General features: G+C 53.7%; 8 protein-coding genes across 8 annotated transcripts; 5 read left to right on the forward strand and 3 right to left on the reverse strand.

Moving 5' to 3' along the window:
- Positions 1-71: 71 nt before the first annotated feature.
- CONPUDRAFT_161899 (uncharacterized protein) lies at positions 72-1,764 on the forward strand (the record flags this gene model as incomplete). Its single annotated transcript, XM_007765668.1, has 3 exons — positions 72-122; positions 179-206; positions 265-1,764. 3 exons carry the CDS (start codon positions 72-74, stop codon positions 1,737-1,739), a joined length of 1,554 nt encoding a protein of 517 aa, XP_007763858.1. The 3' UTR covers positions 1,740-1,764.
- A 371-nt stretch (positions 1,765-2,135) lies between these two features.
- CONPUDRAFT_116544 (uncharacterized protein) lies at positions 2,136-3,277 on the forward strand. The gene is made up of 3 exons (XM_007765669.1): positions 2,136-2,583; positions 2,638-2,794; positions 2,849-3,277. Exons 1-3 carry the CDS (start codon positions 2,434-2,436, stop codon positions 3,241-3,243), a joined length of 702 nt encoding a protein of 233 aa, XP_007763859.1. The 5' UTR covers positions 2,136-2,433; the 3' UTR covers positions 3,244-3,277.
- A 252-nt stretch (positions 3,278-3,529) lies between these two features.
- On the reverse strand, positions 3,530-4,228 carry CONPUDRAFT_161901 (Aspergilloglutamic peptidase; the record flags this gene model as incomplete). Its single annotated transcript, XM_007765670.1, has 2 exons — positions 3,530-4,084; positions 4,138-4,228. The coding sequence occupies 2 exons, from the start codon at positions 4,226-4,228 to the stop codon at positions 3,684-3,686; spliced, it is 492 nt and encodes a 163-aa protein (XP_007763860.1). The 3' UTR covers positions 3,530-3,683.
- A 1,759-nt stretch (positions 4,229-5,987) lies between these two features.
- On the forward strand, positions 5,988-7,322 carry CONPUDRAFT_44995 (HET-domain-containing protein; the record flags this gene model as incomplete). Its single annotated transcript, XM_007764295.1, has 1 exon — positions 5,988-7,322. A coding segment is annotated over one exon (1,335 nt), but the record flags the coding sequence as incomplete, so codon positions are not given.
- A 1,922-nt stretch (positions 7,323-9,244) lies between these two features.
- CONPUDRAFT_44645 (uncharacterized protein) lies at positions 9,245-10,042 on the forward strand (the record flags this gene model as incomplete). Its single annotated transcript, XM_007764266.1, has 3 exons — positions 9,245-9,349; positions 9,417-9,579; positions 9,645-10,042. 3 exons carry the CDS (start codon positions 9,245-9,247, stop codon positions 10,040-10,042), a joined length of 666 nt encoding a protein of 221 aa, XP_007762456.1.
- Positions 10,043-10,642: 600 nt separating this feature from the next.
- On the forward strand, positions 10,643-12,054 carry CONPUDRAFT_161903 (lipase). Its single transcript, XM_007765671.1, has 4 exons — positions 10,643-10,961; positions 11,039-11,297; positions 11,353-11,699; positions 11,771-12,054. Exons 1-4 carry the CDS (start codon positions 10,769-10,771, stop codon positions 11,884-11,886), a joined length of 915 nt encoding a protein of 304 aa, XP_007763861.1. The 5' UTR covers positions 10,643-10,768; the 3' UTR covers positions 11,887-12,054.
- CONPUDRAFT_134543 (uncharacterized protein) lies at positions 12,043-13,057 on the reverse strand. The gene has a single exon (XM_007765672.1). It carries the CDS (start codon positions 12,995-12,997, stop codon positions 12,140-12,142), a length of 858 nt encoding a protein of 285 aa, XP_007763862.1. The 5' UTR covers positions 12,998-13,057; the 3' UTR covers positions 12,043-12,139.
- Positions 13,058-13,267: 210 nt separating this feature from the next.
- CONPUDRAFT_96726 (HET-domain-containing protein) lies at positions 13,268-14,524 on the reverse strand (the record flags this gene model as incomplete). Its single annotated transcript, XM_007765673.1, has 2 exons — positions 14,511-14,524; positions 13,268-14,452 (listed from the first exon to the last, which is right to left on the reverse strand). A coding segment is annotated over exon 2 (1,122 nt), but the record flags the coding sequence as incomplete, so codon positions are not given.
- Positions 14,525-14,612: the final 88 nt, after the last annotated feature.

Consider the following 14,612-nt stretch of genomic DNA (forward strand, 5'->3'; position numbering starts at 1 on the left):
TAGAAAAGGGGAATGGTTGTAGGCGAGCTCAGGTGCTCAATGAGCGGCCTCCGCCATAGCTCTTCGCGACCATGAGGCAGGCTTCTCTAACCCATCGGGAAGTTGAGGGACAGAATGACTGGGTGCGGCCTCGCGCCATCCATATATAAAACACACGCCTTGCGCTGACTCTGGCTAGTCCTTCAATGGAGAACCTATGGATTCCAGTACGACCTTCCTTCTGGCACCTTCTCTGACCTGCGCTGACTCCCACGAAGCCTGCAGTTGCCCGCATCCTTGAAGCTAATCTTGCGCTTCCTGCCGCCAGCCGGGTACCGCTGGAGGTCATCACAAAGGTCTTTCAGCACTGTATACCACATGACACAGTCTGCCGTTCATCCGCATGCGAAGCTCCGCTGCTTCTCGGTCACGTCTGCAGCGCCTGGCGCGCTTTACTACATGCGACCCCATCACTGTGGACGTCTTTGTGTATACACTTACCTGGTTCGCCTATCTGGTGGGAGGACTTCGTCGACGAAGTGCTCGCAATCATGGATATGTGGATCCGTTACTCGTCTTCTCTTCCTGTTTCAATCTCGTTCATTCAAACAGGCAATTTCCCTCCGAATCAGCTTTCTCGAATCGTCGACAGTCTCTGCTTACATGCCCATCGATGGGGGAGCATCAAGCTGCGGGGTTCGAACATCATCCTGAAGGAATTCTGGCCCGTCTTTCGACAGAGACTTGTTTGTCTTGAGTCTCTTGACTTTGAACTTGACCTTGATTTTCTGGGGAAAAGCTTCGTCAATGTAGATGCATTAATTGTACCCGATAGAGTCCCTCGTCTACGGTCTCTGACTACGTCAGGATTTCCACCGACCATCAAGTCATTCGATAATCCTACCTTCCATCCCAATATCTACTCGCAACTCGAGGCGCTGTCCGTCGCATGGGAGAGCCCAGCGACTAACACGAGTCACTACCTTACTCCATATCAGGTCATCCATGCTCAGAACCTCGTCATCCTAAGCATCTCGCTGAACGACATTGGATCTCCATGGAGCCATAGAAGGTATGCTCCCCAAGGCCCTGTGGTTCTCCCTCACCTCGCGACCCTTCGATTACGTCGCACACATCCGTCTCCGATGGCGGCAGGCTTCGTTGATGGCCTCTTCCTCCCCCAACTTCAGTGTCTCCACCTTGACAGTTTCGCTATCTTCCGACCCGAACTGAGATTATGGCACGGGAGCCTGTTCAAGAACCTGCTCATACGGTCCAAGTGCTCGTTACAGGCGCTCACCATTTGGCAGCTGTCGTTTGCTGAAGAAGACCTGCACGATATCCTCCTGCTCTCACCTGACCTCAAAGAGTTTTCATTCTTCGATCCCTATGCAGAGGCGGCATGTCGAGAGATAATGCGTAGGCTCACTATTTATGTTGGTGGTGCCGTATTATCCATGGTCCAGGGCCTAGAAACCCTACGTCTGGGTTTCTCGTTGACTCAATCGCCTTCGCTGGAGGGCTTAGAAACGATGATCGAGTCTCGTACGAGTGGACATTGCAGCGAAACGGAGGAGCGGACTTACTCGCTTTGCCGAGTGCGGGTGCAGATTGATCTTGCCTCGCACGGGCACGGTGATCGCGTTCACGAGGTTCAAGTTTTCAAGGCGAGGGTGGACGCGATGTCCCATAGTGGCCATCTAGATACTCGAGTCGACATATCAAGCGCATACCGGCCAGAGTACTTGAGTATGCCTTAGTGATAATGTTAGGGACAGCCGTGACACCGTATAAAGATAGAGAACGGTATGACAAATGTTGAGTGCGGGCCATGGAGTCATGCATTCATGGACTGAGCGGCATTTACCGGCGGTACCACAAACGCGAGAAGGTGACTGCGTGGCATCAAATTGCCAGCACAGCTCTCATCGTCTCGTACTCTCGTAGAGTTGATGTCGTTTCCACACGTACCCTCTCACACAGCATGTCAGAAGATTGTTCTCCGGCCAATCTGGCTAGATTAATCTCGACCAGTAATGCATCTCTCCAGCAACACATCACACTCTGAGACGTGCTTTCATGATGCAGTTGAAGGCACGTACCTTATACTAACTTCGGGGCACTCGGCCACTCGTGCGACGTCGACAAGTACATATCGCTACCATGCTCTCCTGGACAATGCAGCCAGGGGTTCCGGGGATTTGGGTCCGCCCGAGCATTCACTTACTTGTTGGCATGGCTGTCGAGCCCTCTCAACACTCGCACAAGGTGGCACGCCATGGCTGATTGCCGCACTCTGCTCGCTGTCGAGTACACCGGAATACTGATGGCGAACATGGGGTCAGGAACGGCACCTCGTGAACTTGGGTGTCATAAAGCCTTGGCCTACCGAACCTTCGAGCGTATCTTGTTCCCTTCCCCAAAGCCTCTTCTCCTCGACCGCACTCATAGGCTATGGCTTCTTTCCTCGCTACAATCCTTCTGGCCTCTGCTGCCGTCGCGACGCCTTTGGCAGCTATTCCTGTCGATGCTGCCGCGCCAAGCGATGCTACTTATGAGGTACTATCGTCCAACTGGGCTGGCGCCGTTCTGCGCAAGGATGCGGTTCGTACAAGATACATGTTAAAAAGCGGAATATATGCTCACCCATCCTTTCAGGATACATTCAAAGCAGTTACTGGCTCATTCAAAGTCCCCAAGCCTACTGGCTCCGGCTCTGCTGCCATTTGGGTGGGCATTGACGGCGCCGACTGTGGTGTAATCCTGCAGACTGGCGTCGATGCCACTATCAAGAACGGTCAGGTCTCATATTCCTGTGAGTAATTTTGTCGATAAAGTATGTAATTGTTTCACTTACACAAGCCTTTAGCTTGGTACGAGTGGTTCCCCGACCCCTCGCACGTCTTCACCGGCATCGAGTTCTCCGCCGGAGACGAAGTCACGCTCACCGCCACTGCACACTCGAATACCACCGGCACGGTGACGATCGAGAACAAGACGAAGAACAAAAAGGTGTCCTCGGACGTCAGCTCTTCGCACGCTCTCTGCCAGAAGGATGCGGAGTGGATCGTGGAAGATTACTCGTCCGGCGGCCTCGTCCAGTTCGACAACTTCGGCACGGTAACTTTCACGAACAACGTCGCGACGACTGCCTCTGGCACGGTTGGCCCCGCCGGTGCCCAGATCTGGGATATCTCTCACAACGGCACGCAGCTCACGCACTCTTCAGTATCGAACGGGAACGTAATCATCAAGCACTCGTAGAGTCCTATATAGGATGTTTGTTTCTTCGGATAGTGGCGTATATTTATTATGATCTACAAGATTTCCTTTCATTTTGGACGACTTACTGGATTACTGACGACCCAGATGGCTGTAGTATGACCTGACGTTGCCTGCACATAGCCGCGGAAATACCGAATGAGAAACGCAGTGTCGCGTGGACCTTACGCGGCTCTGGATTGATGACCATTGATATTGAGAGGCGAGCATGGGCAGCGAGAGTTAGCATTTGACCTAAACAATGACTGATACGTTGTCAGAGCGTAGAGGTCATATGATTATGTATTCGACGTCAATAATTATATTTGGTCACAAGACGAGTATATAAGTAAAGTCTGTATGTTGGTATATGAAGGAGGGATGCGTCGTAACTTAGAGGAATGAACGTCCGGTGGTAAACACTGTAGTGTCAGTCTGTACATTTATGTGTGTTTGATGACGACGTTTCCGTTCGACACCGAAGACTGTGTCAAAACCTTTCCACTCTGATCCTTGATACCGTAGATCGTCGCACCGTCGGCTCTAACTGTGCCAGAGCCTGTGGTCGCCTGGGCCCCGGTGAACGTTACCGTACCGAAGTCGTCGAATTTGACGGTGTCACCGCCGGAAGAATAGTCTTCAACGATCCACTCCGCGTCCTTCTGGCACAGCGCATGCGAAGAGCTGACCTCGTGCGTCACATTCTGGTTTTTCGTCTTGTTCTCGATCATTACCGTGACGTTGGTCGTCGAGTGTGCAGTCGTGGCAAGGGTGACGTCGTCGCCTGCAGCGAAGTCGATGCTGTCGAAAGTGTGGGAGGGATCCGGGAACCATTCATACCAAGCTGTGAAGAACATATCAGCTCAAAGGAGAACGGCTAGCAGGAATCGTACACACCCGAGTATGAAACTTGATTGTTGTTGATCGTAGCATCAACGCCCGTTTGCAGAATGACACAACAGTCGACGCCGTCGATGCCCACCCACATGGCCGCCGATCCTGAGCCCGTTGGCTTTGGGACTTTGAATGAACCGGTAACTTCGCTGAAGGCATTCTATATAAATATTGGTCAGTGTAGCTCTCATTTGTGAATTAACCGATGCTCACAGCGCCCTTCTGCAAAACAGCTCCAGCCCATGTGCCTTGGTAGACTTCGTATGTGCCAAATATTGCTGAGAGATGAGGAGGTAGGGGGCTGGTTTGACAGCGGAGATGCAAAGGACACAGTGGCGAGCAAGAGGGCTGAGGTAAGGTACTGCATGATTTACGTCGTTATGAATGGTGAGGATTGTTAACGAGAATAGAAGACCACAACACCTTTTATACACCCAGGAACTTTGGACTATGATCATAAAGTGAAGGGCTTTGTCACTCTTGCACACGACATAGCGACGACGGTGAACTGGAAACCCACAGGACAGCACGAGGATCACAGCCTCAGAGTGGATGACAATGTTTGTTTCGCACCATTACGAAATCGATTCATAGCTTATAGCGGTGCTCGGCGCAATTAGATGTTCCACACCCTCTCACAAACTCGGAACACCGAGCTCGGTGTCAATCTCAGGCTTGAGCGCTGGTGACAATGTATCTGAAAGAGACTCACTTCAAAATACATGTTGAACAACTTTCAGGCTGGCGTTCCCGACATCCTGAAATGATATATCAACGAGTTTCATGTTGCACAGGTGTGTCGGTTTGGTTGAATAAGACTTGCGTAGAATTTGGGGATGTATGCATCTGTAGGTGTCAGATCAGCCTTCAGCCAAGTCGAGACATGGCGTTGCACCTTACCTGAGCACAGGGTCTGACGCAGCCTTGCTTCTGAGGCGTTGGTGGTAGGAACACGCTCGAGATGCGCTCGAGCTTTAGCGCCGAGGTGACCTTTGATAGTTGAAACCGGTGCTTTGCGATGGCGTCTAATATCACTTTACCGCCAGCAGATTCAAGAGCACAGCACGGCTCCATCTGAGTCGCGTTTGTGGGCGCTTAAAGCTACGTCAGGTAACGAAGACTGATGTGCAACTGGCAAGACCTTTCATTCGTGCCCGATGTCATGTTCCGTGGCGACGCCTCACGGTCACCGATAGTCCGATCCTGCCCCACGATGCTTACTTCACGTTTTCGACACGGTTACTAATTTACCGACAGCGAATAAGCAAGCCATCCAATGGAGAAGATCAATCATAGTCACCAGTATAGCTCCGAATAATAGCCAACGAGTTCATGAATTAGCAAGCGAATATCAGCTACACTGCAAGGCTATGAAATATCGAGAGCGCCACGTTATTGGTGGGTCAAAACCTTTACAGACAGCTGCTTGCTCCAGTCATTGAGATACTTTGCAGTAGAGAGAGATAAGTACTAGAGAAGGAGGTAAGTAAGTACAGCAGCGAGCTGGACGTCGTCCGCTCGGCAATATTCGAGCGGAGTTTAATTTTCGCCCCCTTTACCTCCACATGTCAAATTGTACATACCTCGACATGAACTGCACACAACTCCAATGCGTTTGAACGTACGATGCTAGTACTTTCACTTTCGATTCCATTTGAAGGGAGAATGCCGGAACAGGGGAACGACCAGACCGCCTAACGCCTCGTCGCCTCTGGCGAAACACTGGCAGCACAGGTTTTATTTTCCTTTTTCTCACTGCTCTCATCTCGTCGTTAGGCAGAGCATACCACACACATCTTCCTCCGATACCAGAACAAGTACCACTACACGTCTCCTCAATAGCTGACTACCCAATGCGACGCATCGCCCGTAATTTTGGACATGTTTTCAGCGCAGGAAGCACTCTGTCGCCCTCTGAAAGCTTGCAATCGACATTCACAAACGACTCAGAGGCCCAGAAGAAAGCCGACTTGTCTTCCTCTTCACTAGCCGAGCTTCAGGCCCCAGCAACTGGACCTCTATGTGAAGTGTGCTCAGACATCGACTTCCATACCATCCTCCGCGACGGCGTTTCGCAGCACAACCCAGTGCCGTACGACTTGCTCACCAGCGTCCTCGAGCGCGCCGCCTCTCCAGGAAGATGTGCTTTCTGCTCGCTTGTTGGCGACCTCATTCGTCGCGTCTGGCTTCTCGACACCCCGGAATGCGCGGGCGTCGACCTCTCGGGCATCACGCTCTCCCTGTTCGCGATAACATGTGGCCATGTCCTAGGCCCTCCTCCGCAGAGCGAAGAGGACGAGCGCGATGCCGCGCATAGGATTCATGTTGAGTTCTCACGCAGACCTGCCGAAATAGGACGAGCGGCCGGGAAGACCAGCAAAACTCTCAGTCTGGAGGTACAGCTAATGCAGGAGGATGCGCACGCGTTCGGGCGAGAGCGGGTGTTGCACGGGCGGAGAGTGGGCGATGTTGTGGATATGGAGTTGGTCAAGACATGGGCACGGATATGCAAGACGCAGCATGGTGAAAGGTGCAGAGCGCCGTGGTGGGCTGCGTCGGCGTTGAGGGAGGATCTTCCGAAGGAAGTGAGGGTGTTGGATGTGCAGAAGTTGATGCTCGTCCCTGCGTCAACGCCCGTAGGCTATCGTTACCTCGCGTTGAGCTACGTCTGGGGATCGCCGGACATTTGTAACCACGGATCTTATTGGACGACGTCGGCGAACCTCGAGGAGCGTATGAGCAAAGAGGGAAGCGTACTGCACGAGAAGTTGCCGGCAGCTATCACGGATGCTATCCTCACCACGCGTACTCTCGGAGAACGGTACCTGTGGATTGATGCGCTATGCATTGCTCAGGATTCTTGGGATGACAAGAAGATTCAAATCAATGTCATGGACCGCATCTTCCTCCGTGCAGCTATCACCATCTTCGCAACCTCGTCTGCGTCCTCTGGTGTTGTGTCATCAGCGGCTGCGCCTCTCCCTGGTTTGCGACCAGGCACGCGCGAGGTCGCACAGAAAGTGCGCGTTGTGAAAGGACTTCACCTCTGCACACCGCTGCCAAGGGCGCCCGAAGCTCTGTCGCAGACTACATGGAACACACGTGGGTGGACGTACCAAGAAATGATGCTTGCGACGCGAAGATTGGTCTTCACACCCGACCAAGTCTTCTTCCAGTGCTTCGAGGATACGTTCGCCGAGGACGTTGTCACTGAGCCTATCCCCAACCCTTTTCTTCCCGCGTCCTCATCACCCTCCGCCACCTCTAGATCTGAGCCTTTCTTCAAGTTTGGGCTTAAATTTGGACGGCTCATGTCCCAGCCAGTACCTGCGCCAGAGCATCAATGGGCGAGGTTCCCGATGCGTCGAACTCCACTGACTACATACCGCATAGCGGAGGTTCCTCGGAGTCGCCTCAGGGATAACAGCCTCTACCCGCAGTGGGCGGGCGAATACATGGGCGCTGTGCAGACTTACGCAACGAGGGGTCTGACAAACGAGGGCGACGCAGTACCCGCGTTCTCGGGGCTCGCGAATATGCTTGTTCGGGCATTTGATCTCGTTGACCCCGGTGACGATGCTAGCAGAGCGTACGTGTACGGCATGCCGATAAAAGGGCTCGACTCGGTGCTCCTTTGGCAGCCTAAACCCGACGCAGTCCATGAGCGACGAATGGTCGAAATCGACGGCCAGAAACGCGTCGTAGCGCCAAGCTGGAGTTGGGCGGCGTGGAAAGGAGAGGTGCGCTACACGGGCGAAAGCCAGTATCAGTCCATCCACGATGGTGGGGGTAAATGCAATGTCGGAGAGTCTATGGTGCAGGCTTGGTTCCTCGTTGAAGACGACAGTGGGTCCTCAAGCAACCTCGCTATGGGCAGAAAATTACAGCTAAGGCGACTCAATGTGACGCTTACCCCCCGCCGTGTCATTGATCCTGAGTTCCCGCACCCCGTATACATACCGCCAACGAACGACAGTGTTCCTGAGCTCCCGCTGCCGGAGCTTTGGCCTGGGCGTGGAATTTACCCCGGAACGTTGGTCTTCCGGACGAGCGTGGCGCGCGTGCTTCTCGAGTGGGAAGACGATTCCAGCGCCCCGGGCATTGCAGTTACAGGGAAAGAGCACCGGTACTTTATCGTACGTACTCTCGCCCACAGAAACGACCAGATTGGCCCCTCCGACGCTTTGCATGACGCGAACCCTACCAAGATAGGCCGGGTGATTCTCCCATGCACGCATCCGCAGAGGGCAGAGGTGGATCTCGCAGTCGTGGGGAGGACCGACTACGTGAAGAACTCATTATGGCGTCCGGGGGCTGCGAGGGACGAGTACGCGTGGTTCTTGTTGTATGTTATGGTCATGGCACCTGCTGCAGGACAAGGAGTTGCAAGAGAGAGGATAGGGCTAGGTGTTGTGCTGGATCGCATGTGGGCCGAGGCAGGGCCGAGGGAGGAGGTCGTACTGTTGAATTGAAAGAACGATTCACCTCTTGCGATAGATTTTGTGTATGTCTCGAAAAATAAGAGATAAAGTGACGGATGTCACTATTGGACGCCTCGATAGTTGGTGTGAGTTGTTAGAAGTACAAGGATACTCACGCGACTTCCATCCCAGCCTATATCAGCGTGTTCGACTGTGATAACCAGGGCTTCGGAACAATTTACATCACCCTACGCTCTATTACGCCACCATTTTAACTTGTTACCTTGAACCCGTTGCCAACAACTCCTCGTGTCGGCCTCTGTAAACGCGACATCTCCACGTGGGCCCGAGATGCGTGCAAGCGCATCTTGAGCCACCATCGCACTGTCATAGGCAGACCTTCGTCGTCAACCAATTGTGACGCGCGCACCGGGATTGTTGTGGAGTTCCACTTTCTCCGAACTGACTGTCGCTACCTTGTCGCTGCAATGGTTCTTGCTGTTGAGACCGTGTCGTGGACATAGCGGCCACGATGTCGCATGGTCTTCAAATCCGCATCATTGTTGTGCAGTATAAAGCCCTGTTAGGCTTCGTACGAGGCCAGCACCAACATTACGACTCTGCCTCCGTCGATCTTGCTAGACATGATCTCCTTCATCGTCCTCGCCCTCACTGCCACCGCTCTTGCCATGGGCCAACAGGGACAGGTGGTGAAGATCAGTCCGAAGAATGGCAACTCCACTTATGAAGTTCAGTCAAACAATTGGGCTGGTGCTGTTATCACGGCCGCTGCCGTACGTTTCCACATGTCTAGCGGAGTGTTCTTGCGGCGTTTTCTGACCTTGTGTTTATTTTATAAAGGGGACTTACCAGGCCGTTACTGGTACATTCACAGTCCCCAAGCCCTCAGGCTCGGGCTCCGCCGCCATCTGGGTCGGCATCGACGGCGCTGGCCCCGACTGCAAGGTCATACTCCAGACTGGTATTGTCGCGAACGTCAACAACGGCCAGGTGGCCTACGGTGGTGAGTTCTAGCCTGATCTCAGCGGCTGAGCAGACTCCCTGATCAACACCTGCACACCCTCTCAGCCTGGTCCGAGTGGTTCCCCGACCCGTCGAACAGCTTCAGCAACATCACCTTCGCCACAGGCGACGTCGTCAAGCTGACCGCGACCGCACACTCAAAGACAACGGGCACAGTGACGATCGAGAACCAGACGAGCGGGCAGAAAGTGTCGCAGGACCTGAGCTCGTCGCATGCGATCTGTCAGGAGTACGCGGAGTGGATAGTCGAGGACTACTCGTCGGGCAATAGCCAGGTCACGTTTGACAACTTCGGAACTGTCACGTTCACGGACGCACAGGCGACGACGGCCTCCGGCACCGTTGGCGCTGACGGCGCGACGATCTGGGATATCTGGCAGGACAATGTGCAGCTGACGAAGTCGTCGGTGTCGAACGGCAACGTTGTCATCAGCCATACTTGAGGAGCGCGCTCCGGTAGCGGTCACTTCTGAGGATTTTTTTGATGAGTTATGATGAACGTGTTGTTTTATTCCACAGCCGTCCTAAGACAGTTTTTCTGCCTAGGTAGAGCACTTGTATACACCACTGCAGGGAGTATCTGGAACAATAATTTATGTTAACGTTAAGCCCTAACGCCTCGCCGTCGAATGGCTCAGCTACAACAATGTTCAACTATGTGGCGACGTACGCCACGGAACAGCAATCGAAATCAGGTTGGGGCGAGTTGACGGTTGTGCATGTTTAGTGGCGTGGTCCTCCTTTCGGGTACCGCCGAATTGGATGGCGGAGCCCAAAAGCTTTGTACAGGACGCTCGGGCCCACGTCCGCGTCGAGTGCAACATCTAATGTGCATCTCCCTGGGCCCAGTAACATTTTCAACGCGTGAGCATCAAAAACATCGAGAATAACGCATGGGGAAAAGACCGCTTTCGCTACCGAGATGCAGAGACGGACCTCAAACACCGTTCCATTTCCCCAATTCCATCATTACCTTGGCATTTGCTCGCTCTCGAAAGCGAACACCGGACAGCCAACTTGACCAGGACCTCCACAACCCACTACCTGTCGCCGCACTATCATTCTCTCTCCCGCTCCTTTCGTAGTCGCTCTTTTATCATCTTCGCACGCTGACATTCCAAAGTCAACACACTATTTGTCCTCGTCTGAGCACGCGCACACGGTCTGCAATGTCTATGCTCTTCACGCTTGCGCTCGCCGGCCTTGCCATCGCATCGCCTACTCCCATCCGTCCCAAGAACGTAACTGCACAGAACATTACCACACTTAGTCAGTCTGTGATCAATGGCTTCACGCCATACACGTGGTACGCTTCCGCGGGGTACTGTCAACCCAACGCGACTCTCGCCTGGACCTGTGGCAGTACGTTTCTCAATCCCATTTACCATTCATGGACCCAGCATGAGCCATACAGCTGACGTGATGACACGATTGTGCAGCGAGTTGTGACAACAATCCTGGCTTTAAACCGATTGCATCTGGCGGGAATGGTAACTCGGTTCAGTTTTGGTTCGTTGGGTACGATCCAAGCCTGAACGAGGTCATCGTTTCACACCAGGGCACCGACCCCAAGGAGTTAGACTCACTTCTCACTGACGCTGAGATCTTCCGCGGTCAACTCAACAAGGACTCGTCTCTCTTCCCTGGGATTGATGATTCAATCGAGGTGCACGACGGATTCAAGGACGCTCAGGCTAAGTACGTCCTTTCTTCTCCCATGTCAATATACAAAAGCCTTAAAGTGCTGCGGCAGCACTGCAACAGACATCCTCGCTGCCGTGCAAGAAGGGATGTCTCAGTATAACACGAGTGCAGTCACGCTCACAGGGCACTCCCTCGGCGCCGCCATTGCGCTCCTTGACTCGGTTTACTTGCCCCTGCACCTCCCACACAATACTACCTTCAAGACGACTGTCTATGGTCTCCCGCGCGTGGGCGATCAAGCGTTCGCGGACTATGTCGACAAGCACGTTTCACAGCTTACACATGTGAACAACAAGGAGGACCCAATTCCGACTTTACCAGGTCGGTTCCTTGGTTATGCGCATCCAGCAGGGGAAGTGCATATCGAGGACTCCAACGAATGGGATGCCTGCTTCGGTGAGCATAGGTTTCACTTATCCTGCACTCGCTAAAGTCAGAGGGCTTACGACATCTCACTTATTGTGTAGGCCAGGACAACGAGAGCAAGAGATGTATTGTCGGCGATGTACCTAACATCTTCGACGGTAACCTCGAGAACCACGATGGCCCTTATAACGGCATCATCATGGGCACGGGATGTTAGTTATAAGCTGAATCCTGTCAGGATTAACAATATGGGAACTATACCTTTTGCTTCCGATGTCAGCAAGGGCTCTGCAGATATACCCTTCGACCTGCACCGCAATCATTTTCAGAACCGTTCTTTTATATGTCGCACTTGGACTCAAATATAGATACCCCTGAACCAACCATGAGCGCTGTTTGCGCTGATAAAAGGACGTGATGGATCCATCTTGGATCCATGGCTACCGAAAACTCGGCGAAGAATAGGATCATTAACCTAAGAGAACGACCCTGTCTACTGCTCTCGCCTTGTGCCATGCGCCTGTTAGGACAACACCCATCCCAACTCGCTCTCTGACTATATCTTTTCCAGGTTTCATCGCTACGACATCCAGCAAGCGCCCAGCTTTCTGCTCTGCGCCGATGTCCGACACCCATCTCTGTGAGCAGGGTTCCTTTCTGCGAGATACCACTGCAAAATCGAGTGCAACACCTGACGGGTGGCTGCGAGGAAGGATGGCGCGACCAACAATAAGTCGGGAATGATCATCCCCCCTGAGGATTATGGAGAACAGTGCATGGTGTTCGCCTTCGATGTCGACACCGTCCTGGACATTTTCGACGTGCAGACACGTAACAGTTGTTCGGAAGACCAGTGTACCTGGCTTGACGCCCTGCGGCAATTTCCAAGAGGAGCCCCATGTTGGAGCCGTGTACGCAGGTTCCTGTTCAGGACCTTCTCCTTCTCCAGAATGACCATCCTCGTCAATTTCACTTTGTGAACGGTAGACATCAAGACGAACGAGTCCGCCGTCTTCGACTATGAACCACGCATCGACGACGGAAGGTCCGAGATAAGCGCGGTACATCGCGTCGTGGATCTCAACGTATTGGTCGTCGTTGGCGTACCTGACCGCGCCATGCCAGCCAGCCCACGCCCAGGATGGCCACGGAGTACTGTCCACCTGCCCACCAGCCGTCATCGAGCGCACCACGCGTCTCTCCAGACGCGCGTCCGGCTCCGGCTGCCATATCAGGGCCCACTCGAGATCCGCGACGAGCATGCCGTACTTGAACGCACGGTGCACGTCGCCACCGCCGAGCCCGTGATCCTTGGTGAGCGCGCTCATACTGCCGAGGAACGCGTTCTCGATGTCGCTGTTGTCTGTGAGGCTGCGAGAGGTGTATCTCTCGACGTCGGTCATGTATTCCATGATCCACATCTGACGCATTTCGGTCGTGGAGAGAGCTGCGGGAATAGCGAAGGCTGTCCCAGGGCCTGCCATACGAGCTACAATCTTGAAAATATCTGCATCGGGCTCGGAATCTGAGTCTCCAATGTCTTCGATAGGCTCGGAATCATTTTTGTATTCGGGATCAGCAACAGCTTCAGATCGTGTGTCGGTACAGCACTCGAAAATGACCTGCGAAGGCGTAAAAAAGAGGCGGCGGCGCGAGAGCATCATCTCTTGATACGTCCACGCGCGACTATCCCAGGTCGTCTGCGCAAGTTCGTCCAAAGCGGCGGGGAAAGGGACCACGAGATGGAGATCTTGCACCTCTTCAATAACCTGTTGGACCACGCGGGTACCCGAGCGAAAGCCAGGGAGGGGGGCATTGGCGCTGGAGCCACCCGCAGCGAACACGGTTAGTATCGCTCGGGTATAGATACGGTCCATGGCCGAGATCTGTTCGGCTTTATGGATGGGGTCATCTTGGGAAATGCAAAGGGCGTCTATCCATAGGTAGCGCTCGTCCAACTCACGCGCGAGGAGAACCGCGTCCGAGATGGTGGCAGGGAGAGTGGATAGCTCGACCCCGCAGCGTCGGGACCGGCGGGCGAGATTTGCGGAGTTTGTACAGTAAGAGCGGTGGTTGCACTCGGCGGCGCTGCCCCATACGTAGCTCAGGGAGAGGTATCGGCACTTCGGAGGAGCGGGTACGAGTGCCATGTCGACGACGTCGAGCATGCGCACCGACGAGGGAAGCTCGTCGTCCGTGGCCCACGAGGGTGCGGTACACCTGCCTCCATGCGTGCTCTCGCACGCATGCAGCCATTGTTTGATATAGCTGACGTCCAAGGTGTCCTCCACTACTCTCCCGTGGCCTTCTTGAGATCTGCCGAAGAGGTGGGCATCTCCGGCCATAAGCTGGATGGTGGGAAGGCGAGAATGTGAGGGCCCCACCGCAGTCTCGATCTCTGGGGGGATGTACGAATAGAAGACGTGGATTGTGATAGGAGTGGACCCACTGTCCGCCGCAAAGTCCAAGTAAGACAGATCCCGATTACCACCACTGTATAGCGCCAGGTCGATGCCGGAGAGATCAGCTTGCGTATAATCATCAAGAAGCCAGGTACGTCGGACTGCCGTCAAGACGATGAGGCAGAGCGAACATGTCGTGGACTTGGAGAGGACATTCACGACCGAGTCGAGTGGGATGCGCGCTTCTACAGGTACGCCATGGGCAAGGATTCCGTAGAGGTCGATCTGGGAGCACTTGTCGCATAAACACTTGCTCATATTTCCTGCTTCTTCCAAGCATATAGCTAATCCAGGCTCTTTAGGGTTAGAGCCGTCGCTGTACATCGACACGGCGTTTTCAATTCGACGCAGACTCTGTGGAGGTCAACGTTGCACTCACCTTGGCCTGATATCTGCGACGGAGGGCGCAATCCCTAGTCCAAGCAAGAGCTTTTGAAGTAAGGTATCATAAGCGCCAAAACCTCGTACCGGAAAGTTCAAC

This window comes from Coniophora puteana (genome assembly GCF_000271625.1).
Source record: "Coniophora puteana RWD-64-598 SS2 unplaced genomic scaffold CONPUscaffold_1, whole genome shotgun sequence".
NCBI lineage: Eukaryota > Fungi > Basidiomycota > Agaricomycetes > Boletales > Coniophoraceae > Coniophora > Coniophora puteana.